Here is a 12,066-nt window from a genome sequence, read left to right on the forward strand (position 1 = left end):
ATCAAAAGGGTCTGGTCTCAGTGCAGACCTTCCTCCTGCTAAAGTGCTAAGCCATCTCAGTACTCCACATTGAGTGCTTCCCCTTTCGACTCAGCCCAGGACTGCAGTGGAGATTCAAATTGCTTATGTCCTCATAAGGTAATTTCTTCCCATTTTCTGGTACAACATCATTGTTTAGAGGTCTGACTGCTAGGACTTCCTAGCAATGGTGCCCTGGCTGAGGGGGAAGGCCAAGCACCTTGATGACTGCAGAAGAGACTGCCCAATTTTGCCAGGTTACAGCCAGATTACTGTAAGTGGCTTGGTGAGCCTTGATCTATGCTGCATATTGTCATGTTTTCATATATATTATAACATGCAAGTGCTTTTTGCATCTGCAAAAAGTTAACGTGTGGAATTGTACCCTAGGAGGAGCAGAACTATTGTATACAGTAGCAAAAGTTTTTTTGGATGCAAGGCTAATGTATAAAAAGCTATGTTGGCATTCTATCCACTGTTATTGCATGCAATGCCATGCAATGTATTTGTGAAGTGTGGCCGTTCCTAAATATGTGTACATTATGTCATAGAAGTGAAAATATGTTTATTCAAGCTTTGATTTTTTTTTAAAAAAAGAATAACTCCATTTACTGCTGTTTTTTGCAGACGCAAAAGATTGTTACTATTATCCCAGGTGTCAATCTTGAGAAAAATGTGTAAGGGAGTGAGATGAAAGAATGACAGATTAATACCAGATGTCTGGGAGATATGGCTAGAAGCCTTCTAAGTTGACCCAGTAGTTCTTATATTCCTACTGCTCTTTAGAAACTATATATTAACTCCTTGTAGACATATCATATAATGTATGAAAATGACCAATAATTTCCATGATAAATGATTTGAAAGGAGCTAAAAATACCCAGATTTCAGGACTATTTTAGATTCTGTGAATGCTTTTAAGTAGGCCTGCACTGAAAAGAGGATGACATTTTCACCAAAGGTTTTAAGAGCACCTTGCATTCTAGGTAAAGGTTGGAAACATTTGCCCACACTCTGAAATAGTTATGTTTGCCCTCAATGACATCATCACACAGTTAAACCTGATTGTCTATGTGGTGTCATGTTGATTCATGATAGGCTCACAGAGTTGATATCAACTAAGTCTGACTAACGATATGATGACATTATTTCTAAGAAAGAATGAATTAATCAAAACAAATGGCACTGAAACAGCAGCTTAAGACTGATCAGGGAACAGACTGTAAACAAGATGTAATAAAGAGAAGGATTGCATTTCATCCCCTCCTGCCTCCTTCAGTTGCTGCTGCTGTTATTTAGGAAAGCAATAACTTTCTATTCAATATCCCACCTCAAACTTGATTTAGATTTTTTTTTCAATCTTAATGTCTGTCAAAATTACCTATACTCCAAATTAATAATAATAATAATAATAATAAATAATAATAATAATAATAATAATATTTATACCCCGTCCATCTGGCTGGGTTTCCCCAGCCATATAGTTCAAAATTTAATTCTGCTTTGGGAAGGTAGGGTAGAGGGTCATGGCAGGACATCTGCAAGCATTCTTGAATAATACTGTTTATTTAGAATGATACTGATTACCTAGACCCCTTCCAGTTTGGGTTTAGGCCTGGTCATGTGTATAAATCAACACTGGTCATCCTGATGGGTGACCTTTATTCAGAACAGGACAAAGGGAGTGTGATATTGTTCCTTCTTCTTGTCCTGTCTATGTCTGTTGACACTATTGACCATAGTATACTCCTAGATCAATTCCATGGGATGGGTCCAGTGTCCGGAGAGGAGTGTTGGGAATTATGCTCGTTATTTCTCCATAATACGTGATTAGAAGAGGCTATGCAGGTTCCATAATGGTTGCAGTGGTGGTCTGGATGAGGGCAGTATTATTTTTACTGATAATTTTATAGGTTTATTCTCTTTGTAAATCACTTTTAGGGTGGGTGTGTTTTTACAATCAAGTGTATAAATTTTAAGAAATAAATAAAATAAATAAATTGAGTTTGAATCCTGTCTAGATGGAGGCTCTGTGGGTAAGCAATTCTTGTGTCCAAGAAATAGCCTAGAGTGGGATTTCACTCCTTCTGAAAGAGTAAGGCACACAATCTGGGGGCCCTTCTGGATCCAGAGGCCCATGTGACCTTTGTGCTGTGACTGCCTTCCATTAGCTTCAACTGATGCAATAGCTGCATCCATTCGCAGACCAGAATAGCTGTAGTTCAGGCACTGGTAACTTCAATATGGGATTATTGAAGTGCACTCTCTGTGAAGCGTCTCTTGCGGTTGTTCGAAAAACTGCACTTAGTGCAGAATGCTGCAACATGATTCCAGACAAGAGTGAGATTCTACCAGCATATTACACCTATGCTCAAAGATCTGTACTGGCTGCTCATTTGCTACTGGACCAAGTCCAAGGTCTTACTATTAGCATATAAAGCCCTTAACACCTTGGGAGCAGTTTCCTTGAGAGATTGCCTTGCTCTCTGCTTGACTACTTTGATCTGTGGAACTTGCACTCTTGCAAGCACTATACAATGTTCACTCCATAACTGCAAGGAGCTGAGCTTTCAGTGTGGCAGCACCAATGGTCTGAAACTGCCCCTGCTTGTTAACATTAGGCAGCCATCCTTGTTTGCTGTTCCAGATACCTACTAAAAAAAAATTTTGGTTTTGGCAAGCCTACCTGAAGGTAAACAAGTTATGCATACTTGTTTCTAGTGATTTCATTTGTATATTTAAAAATTATTTTAAATTGTTTTACATAGACCTGTTTTTAGATATATTTTTAATTTAAGTGGTTTATAAATTCTAAATAATAATTGGGGTTTTTTAAAGAAAGAAATGGCCTACACTGAAAATGTACTGTTCAAAATGGAATAAAAAGAAGGAGGGGGGAAGAAGGAATTACCTACACTATGCAGAATGTAGAATTAAGTTCAAGAACTGCAATCCTTAAAAACTTATCTTTCATTTCCATTCCAAACGATTGCCCAGAAAGTCTTGGAAATGTTCCTACCGCATGTGCCAAAGGCAGAAAATCCAGAACAGGCTGCATGGATCTTGGGGTTGGAACACCTACGTCAGAGGGGCTTCTCTGCAACATCTGTATTTCATGGCTTTCCTCTGATCCTCTGGTGTGTTGCTGCATTGTTTTCAATGGAATTGTGCCAGAGCCAGCAACATGTTCGGCAGCTAGGGAAAAATGATGCCCGTGCACTGCATAATTAGTTACCCTAAAGGAAACAGCAGCAAAATGGCTGTCATCAAATCTTAGAGTTGGAAACAACAAAGTGGATAATCTAGCCCAGAGATTGCCAACTGGTAATCCTTGAGCCAGATGTGGCCTACAAAGCACTTTTATCTTCTGGCCCTACCAAATTTGAAACAAGAAGTCATAACTTTTTTGCCTAGAGGTTTACTTACAAAGAACATAAAATTGCTTTCAAACATTGTGACAGCTAGAGATAATTCCACACTTAAAAAAAAAATTATATGTATTCATACAGTTTTAATCCCTCTGCCATTAGTTGCTCAGAAACAATAAGAGTCTGTGCATTTTTTATATTTGTTTTATTGTATTGCTACCCAGAAGGGCAAAAGAACACAGCCAATCTGTCTCTGGAGGAGATTTTTTGAGATGCACATTTGTTCCTCAGCTCTCCCACCCAAGTCAGGAACCTCTACTACTGCTTAATTGCCAAAAACTTCTGTTCTGCAAAGTACAGTACAGGTCTAGTGCCTGGGCAATGGTCTGGACATTAGACAGCTAATTATACAAACACTGGCACTCCTAATCCATTCAAATTGCTCTCTCTGTGAGAGTACATACTGCATTAGAAAACCACCAACAGAAGCTTGTTGGGCATTTTTATAGCACTCTAAAAGAAAGACGGTTCCACTAGGTAGCTTGTCCCAATGCTTAATTTTAATAGCAGCTGCCACATTTTTAGAGACTGAAATAAATTCCAGAGATCACCCCAAAAACCCTGGTTCCAGTCTGGAACCCTGATACTATCACTAAATGTACAACTAATTCCTCAGCTTTGTAAAACTGAATGGAAGGTGGCAGCAACAGAGAACAGAATTAAGGCTGCAATGCTATAAGCACTTTCACAGAAGTCCCATTGAAAGCAATAGGGCTGAGTAGACATGTAGACACTGTAAAAATGCTGAATTTTTGAGGGTGTTTAGAAAGGGGAAGGCTTAGTACAACAGAGTAAAAATGAGAGGGCTATAGCTGGGAGTTGTGTGTTTTCAGAGTTCTTTCGTTCCCGAATGGACTTAGAAAATGTCATGTTTGCCAAGGCTACTCTTAATTAAATGGACAGCTGCACAGTTGTTGGACAGTAAACTTAACAAAACTTAGATCTCAGGTTGCATTTTTCTTTTTTGAAGTTGTTTGCTAAAATATGTGCTCTAGTTTCTAGACCTTTAGCATTTATTTATTTACTTTTTATCTGGAATGACCGAAATCTTCCAAGCTTCATTGGCACCTAGAAAGACATCAAATATTCCAAGGGGGAATTCCCTAGCAGCCAAATAAAATTTCTGAGTCACAGGTCACTTATTTCTTCAGTTTTAAGGTGACTACTCTTGAGAAGAAAGTTGCCCGTTGATGCATATAACATTTCACTGTGCATTTATCCATAAAGCTAAGTCCAAATAACAAGTAACAGCAAAGGGCAGCAAAAATGTAACGGTCTTGTTATCGATCATCCCTCTATGGTATATATTGAGATTCTATTCTATGTAATTTTCTCTCCAATTTGAGGATCACTTCATGTGGACAAGGCTTCCTGAATAGGAGATTTACTACCTAGTCTTAAGAGAAGTGTAGGCACATCTGCTCAAGAAAAATTAGATGTTGGGGTGCTTACATTTTGCTTGATGAAGCTAAGAGGACTACTTTGGTTTCCCTTGCGGTAGCCATATTGTCTGGTGGAATGCAACATGGGATAGGATGTTGATGATGCTATTGATTGATTGTATGAATATGGAATCTTTTAAACCATATAGATTCACAAGGTAGCTAGAAATGTATGATCACAATAAATGAGAGCAGTTAAAACAATGAGAACAATTAATAAGTACAATTTGAAAGCCCTTCTTATAATCCCGTCAGGCTCACAGGCACACACAGGGAGGGACTTTTCAATGGATGCTCCCAGAATTTGGAACTCCATTCCTAGAGAAGCTAGACTGGCTCCATCCTTGTTGTCCTTCTGCTGGCAGGCTTTTTCCTTGGAACACCCACTTTTCTCTGTTCACAGAAAGATCTTTGGAAGATGGGTTGTTGAGGTTGCTCTCAGGCATCTTTGTTAACCAGCCAGCTCCAGCAACTTAAAACCTATGCTAACCAGCAGTTAAGAAGCTGATAACAATCACAACCTATTTACAGCGCTATGGACAGAATGTAATAAAATACGACTTTTTCACCAGTGTGCCACTAGCTGGTGGATTATCTAAGAAAACTAAGAGTCTAGTTGGCACACTGAAAACAACCACCACTACCACAAATTCCTTCAGACTTCTTTCCCCACAAATTCACTTGTAAATTGCATGCCAAAGGAAGGGCAGTAGCTTTTCTTCATAGCCAAAGACATCAAGAAGCTTCAGAACTGGTCGGGGCTATCACTGCTCATACCAGGAAAAGCATCACTGTGGGTGACACAATGACAGAAAATCACAGAGGTGATGTGCTTCATATAACAATTTTGTCCTATACATGCAGTTGTGAAGTGTGATTGTGCATCTGCCACACAAAGAGCAGGTGCTATAACTGCAGGTTCTGCGAGTTTTGCTGTTGTTGTTGTTACACATAACTCACAATGCACTTTAATTTTACTGTTGTGCCTATGTGGCATTATTTTTTCGATTGGTGTTTAGAAAACTGGAGGTCAGTTACACCCACACACTGTTGTTGTAGATTTATGTACATTACATTGTGGGGTATTAATGTTAACTTAAGTGATTATTGTGCAACTACTGTTTACTAGAAAACCGACGTTCGAAATGAAATCATTTATTATTATTTTTAAAAGCCTTGCAAATGGTTTTATGCTGAATACTTTCCACCAAGCATTTTATTTGTATAGCTTTCTCTGGGTACATTTGACACCAAAACCAGTCTCAGACAGTCAGTTTAGCTATTGAAAAGTAATTTCTCTGTTTTGTTGGTGGCAGCCAATGATCTGATCCTCACAGTAGCTCTTGTTCCAATACTTCATGCTGTTCATAACATTGAAGAGAACTCTTCCTACGCCGCTGAAAACTTGTTCTTTCTTATTGTTTAAGCTCCTTTACTTAAACAGTCTCTAGAAGCCTTAACACTGTGTACATATAAGAATACAGTATTACCGACCCCTACGCCATGCATAATGATGGATTAAGACAGCGGAGCGAAATCTGTTTCATCCATAAACTTCAGCAGATGTTCTGAATTCTGGTTGATTTGTTGCATGTCCAGTTTGGATTGTTTTTTCAAACACTGTACTCATTATAGCAGGATATGGTTTATTTAATAAAGCTTTACAGAGTTTTTTATGGCTTTATTGCAGTTTGAAGGGTGCAACAAAGCATTTTCTCGACTTGAAAACCTTAAGATTCACCTGCGGAGTCACACGGGTGAGAAGCCTTATCTTTGTCAGCATCCTGGCTGCCAGAAAGCTTTCAGCAACTCTAGCGACCGGGCTAAGCATCAGCGAACACACCTGGATACTGTAAGCATCACATTATTCTATATGACGCTATATATAGTGCATCCTTTGTAACAGGACCTTTCCTGAAACCAGCACAGCCATAGAATCATAGAGTTGGAAGGGACCCTGAGGATCATCTAGTCCACCCCCCTGCAATGCAGGAATACGCAGCTGTCCCACATGGGGATCGAACCTAGAGCGTTGGCATTATCAGCATGCGCTCAGTCTATTCCTGTGTGCTACAATTTGTTTTTAGAAAGAAAAGGGGAAATTATTATCCTATCAAAAGGTTCTCCATGGGATTTATTTTATTTATAAAAAAATATTTTTATGTCACCCTTCATCAAAACTGACTTCAGGGTACTTTACAATAATTAAAAATACAAGGTCATCATTAAAATGCAACACAGAGAGCAACATTGGCACACAACAGATAAAGGAGCCAGCAGAAATATTTAAAATGCCTTAGAATTATTTTTGCTCTTTAAGGTTTTGCCTAGCACCTAAAAACAAGTGTGTTGGTGCCTTGCATGTCTCCTTGTGGAGGGCATTCTACAACTGGGACATCACTGCCAAAATAGTTCTCTGTCTAGGAGGGATTTGGCAAATACTAAGGCTTGGCATAAGGGGCCGGCATCATCAGGCACTTGCCAGAACCTTGAGTCCTCTGAAGGGCCCACCAACCCCCTATCCCATCTTAAGGTAGGCTGGTGCTAGCAGCAATAGAAAAGAGGTAATGTAATAGGAAACCACCCTTTTAATTCCCTCACACTGTCTTTGGGGCCTGACAGAGTGTCGTTCCAAAGGTATTGTGAGGAAATTAAAATGGCAGGCTCCAGCAGCTCAATGAGCTTCTTTGCTACTCGTGCCCGCTGGCTTCAAGATAAGGAGGCCAGAGCTTCCATCGCTTAAAGGGGGAAGACTTCACTGTCTGCTTCTACACTGCCAAAGGCCTCACCAAACTTGACATCAGCCGTGTAGATCACCTTAAAGACAGGCAGGTTGCTACAAGAGTGAGCAACCCTTCAGGTTGTTGAGACCTAGTAAACAGCATGACTTTGAACTGGATTTGGAAAGATGTTGGCTGGTAGTGAAGATTTTTTTTTTTTAAGATTGGACAGAAATGGTCTGAACAAACTGTCCCCGTCAAAATACTGGTAGTTCTGAACTATCTTCAAAGGCAGCTCCAGTGATTCATACTGGAGGCTACCAGAGTATGGATAACCATGGGCCGACTATCTTTATCCTAGAGAGGTCACAACTGGCACACTGGCTGTAACTACTGAAAGGCACTTGGCACTAATGAGGGCCTTTTAGGGGTTACTATTGACCACTCCTTCCACAATCCCAACTGAAGCAGACTTCAGGAGCAATAAACATTTTTTTTTTTTAAGTCCTAAGACTTCATGTCAGCATTCCCCAACCTGGCACCATATGTTTTGGACTCCAACGCCTATCAACCCAGCTGGCATAACAAAAGATCAGGGCAGATGAGAGTTTTAGTCTAAAACATCTGGAGAGCACCAGGTTGGGAAAGGCTGCTTTGTATTGTGACAATATATTGTCATTACTAAGCTCCCCACCCCAACGGCACTTACAGCCTCCTTTATGTAAGGTGGTGTAATGCTCAATTTTGTTGTCCTAGCGTAGTAAAACGTCATTAATGCATATAGCCCACAGTACTTCCAAGAGTATTTGGGACCCATCTGCACTATATGTTAAGGCGGTATCATACCGCTTTAAGCAATCATGGCTTCCTCCCAATAAGGGTGCTGAGAGTTGCTAGGATGCCCCCATTCCTGTCACGGAGCTGCAGAGTTAAATGTATTGTTTAAATGCATAGTGCAGATGGAACCTTGGATAGGGATAAACAAATACAAAGTAAATAGGGTTATACCGACTTCGGCAAACTACCACAAACTATTCAATTAATTAGAATTTCTAGAGATTTCTAGGTTACTACAGTTTGGATAATAGCTATTTGACTATACTGTCCAGATCATGTTAGCCTTTACTAGTGTCAACCTACCCATGAAAGCAAAGCAGACTCCTTAGGTCACCTAAGCTCCTGGGCCAAAGCTCATAAAGAATAACAGCAAGAGTCCTTCCTTTGTCTTTTTGAAAGAGGTGAATATGTGGTTTAACGTTTGGCTGGGTGTTTATGGGGCAGAAACCTGGCGGTTAATTGATATTTACTTTTAAAGCAGCTACACATTTCAGACAGTACAGCATTAAGGAATGTGTAATGTACATTATGCCCTCCAAAAACAAACAAGCCAGTCAGTCACATTTTCCAAACCCAAGCACACTTACAATAACAATGTTTTATTTATTTGAAAGTCAGCTTTAGAGATTTGAATTTGTAATTACTTCTAAAATGTGGCTCTTTTGAAATTTAATATGCTGTATAGGATGCACCTTTTTGAAGTTGTAACGGCTTGACGTTAATGTAAGTGGAATGAGGTGGAAGGGCAGACTAACTTGGCTTGCAGAAATAATTTTGTAGACTTCGTGGTACATACAGAACCAAGTCCCTCTCTGCCGCCTTGTTTTTTTGTATGAGTGCTGTTGCACATCATTTTGTAGATTTCATGGTACACCAGAACCAAGTCTCTCTCTGTCTCCTTATATCTTGTTACATGGGTGTTATTGCAAAGTGCTCCTTTAACTTTCTATTCTCTTTTTCCTTCCTTCTTTTTCTTTACTTTTTCTCCCATATCTGTCTTTACTCTCTGAAATATTCATAATCAGCAAAAAGGTACAGTAATAATTTTGACTAACCTTTTGTTGGTGCTGTAGCTTAGTTTTCTAGACATTCTTTAAATTTTTTGCTGCATTCACAACCTGCATACGCCGGCATTCATTTTCTTATATATTTTCACCTAATTATTTAATCAATAATTTTAGATTTGTTTTGTCTTTTGCTTTTTTAACATAGATCTAAGTAATTAGAATGTGTCTTGCATGCTGGTGTTTAATGTTCCAAATGCATGAAACAGAAGATCTGCACTTCGCGGAGCAAACTCTGATCCCTTTTAATATGCCTGCTGTGTAACTGAATCCTGTGTGAAAGTGAGATTGAAAAGGTTTGGACTAGTATGGATGGACTTTTTCTGATCTAGTTTCCCCCATCCTTAATAATGTGTTACTATAGCTGGGAAAATACTCTGCCTAGTTAATTCCACTAAGGAATTGTTTAATGGTTTCCATCATCCTTCCTCAAATTTCGGTTCTCTGTGTGTTCCAGGCACTTTCAATAAATTGACTTTCATATGTAAGTTTCTGGGTACGTATCAGGTTAGCCTTTGGAGCTTTGAGCTGGTGAATGATCTTATTATTCCTTTGGAAATTTCCTGCTGGTACAAGGAGCAGGACTACTTATTCCTCTGGAGGCGCCTACAAAGAAAAAGGATTTATATGGACTGCTTAGTTCTTATTGAATGCATGTGGAAGTGATTTGAGATTCCGAATGCAGGTCAATCTGTCATTTATCTTCTCTGAAAGGAGAATCTGTAAATAATTACGAAGACCTGTTAGAATGTGCTGGTTTGATCGAATAACAGATTATTAGGTTAGGGTTAGGTCTAGGGCTGTCCTGGAAACTGGATTAGAATCTACCTTTTAAAGAAGAGATAAGATGACTGCTTTTATAGTGCTGGAAAGATTTACTACCAATGTTGTAAACCAGAATTGTTAAATTTTGTCCAAAAGAAGGAACAGAGCTTTGTCGTAGAGCAGGAGGAATCAATTTGGTGCCTGCCAGGTGTTTTAGACTACAACTCCCATGGTATGCGTTGGCCATGCTGGCTGGGGATGATGGGAGCCATAGCTCAAAACATCTGGAGGGCACCATGTTGACTGCTCCTGCAGATGAAAAGATTGTAGAATTGCGCTGGATTGTCCTAATGTCATATTGTCTACCCATATGTCAACTCAGCCAGCTAGATTGTAGGATGATAAATGCACAGAGATCAGCAGTAAGCAAGGGATATCATAATGCCAGAACTTTCAGCAGAGTAAAGAATAAATGAAATGGATAATAAAAGCCATGGATATATGTAGGATAGTGCAGAGGAACACAAACTTCCTTAGAAAATGAGGCTACTCTGATATTTGAAATAAATCTTCAGAATGGTTGTGCCCATGTGAGTGCCCCTAGGATTGTGCAGTGTTTCTGATGGGCTGTTGGTCTGATGTGTTGTCACATAAGTATTATGTAGGGCTTGTCCACAGGGGCACAGCAGGATGTGTGGTTGTAAAGACTTGCGGGGGAATGTTGGCAATATTGTATTTCTTCAGTAGTTGTGGACCCTGGACAGAGGAAGTGTCTCTTAAAATTAATAAAAAGGATGGACATGTAAAGAAAGTATCATTTAGTTGTTAGGCCTCATGGCAATTTCAAGACCTGATGTAATTTTCTCCGTTGCAGTTTCATCTAGTACACCTTATCCAAAAACATTAAGTGCCCAGATGTGTAAAATGCTTCAAGCATTTGGACTAAGTCCAGAATAAAAGCGATTTCTGCAGCAGATCTGGATGTACTACCTCTGGTTCTTTGCCAGGCCTGTTATACACAGTTATGGTTGCTCAAGTAGCATTTTCAAGCTGAGCAAAGCAACTAGAGGCTTCACAACATGTTTGCACATCACCAACAATCCCTGAATATTTCATGTTCTGAACATAACAGTTCATACCTTTAGGATAATGTTTCCAAAACAGACATCCTTCCATGTTATCTTTTCCCCTCCCCTTTCCTCTCCACATGCTTACAGAAACCATATGCCTGCCAGATTCCCGGGTGCTCCAAGCGCTATACTGATCCAAGTTCCCTCCGAAAGCATGTAAAAGCTCATTCTGCCAAAGAACAACAGGTGCGCAAAAAGGTAAGACCACCAGTCCAAAAAAGGAAACAATTCCAAATGAATGTTCACCTGAAGTGTTTCACCGAATGTCATAGGGCAATTCTTAGTTCACCCTGTCAAATAATCAACCAGTGTCAGGATATACACCCAATTCCTGTACCAAAATCTGCTGAAATTTGTAATAAATAAAGCTGAGACCTGTTTAATCCCAAAATAGTTTTAATGTGTTTACTGCTCCTTCATCATTTGTTGACCCCACTGTCCTCAGCTTCACTGCTCTTGGACCTGCAACTGAGAGGACAGGAGAAGCTGCTTTATACCTGGGCTTGGTCCACCTAGCTTAGCATTGCCTATTGGTTGCAGCTTTCGAGTTTTTTAGGCAGAAATCTTTCCAGGATTGAACCTGGAATCTTCTGCATGTGGCTTCACAACATGCCACAACCTGTCCCCCGTGCATTCAATTCCTGCCTTTTTTCAGGCAATGG

General features: G+C 39.7%; 2 protein-coding genes across 11 annotated transcripts in view; one reads left to right on the forward strand and one right to left on the reverse strand.

Annotated features, from left to right (window-relative positions):
- Positions 1–12,066, reverse strand: part of LOC310765027 (doublesex- and mab-3-related transcription factor 2-like) — a 221,407-nt gene that overhangs the window by 153,417 nt on the left and 55,924 nt on the right. The window contains exon 5 of one of the 6 annotated variants that reach the window (XM_083619498.1): positions 3,008–3,213. The exons of 3 other annotated variants lie outside the window; for them this stretch is intronic. The gene's annotated coding sequence lies outside the window, so the exon portion shown is untranslated. Of the gene's footprint in view, positions 1–3,007; positions 3,255–8,374; positions 9,452–12,066 lie in introns of those variants that run through there. 2 more of the 6 variants (XM_083619504.1, XM_083619496.1) reach the window with 2 other exon arrangements.
- Positions 1–12,066, forward strand: part of GLIS1 (GLIS family zinc finger 1) — a 190,722-nt gene that overhangs the window by 146,905 nt on the left and 31,751 nt on the right. For all 5 annotated transcript variants that reach the window (XM_083619438.1, XM_083619437.1, XM_083619439.1 and 2 more), the window contains 2 exons: positions 6,579–6,740; positions 11,492–11,602. In XM_083619438.1, the coding sequence (XP_083475564.1) occupies positions 6,579–6,740; positions 11,492–11,602 (273 nt within the window). The remainder of the gene's footprint in view (positions 1–6,578; positions 6,741–11,491; positions 11,603–12,066) is intronic.

This window comes from Podarcis filfolensis (genome assembly GCF_964270895.1).
Source record: "Podarcis filfolensis genome assembly, chromosome: 6".
In the NCBI taxonomy this organism is placed as follows: domain Eukaryota; kingdom Metazoa; phylum Chordata; class Lepidosauria; order Squamata; family Lacertidae; genus Podarcis; species Podarcis filfolensis.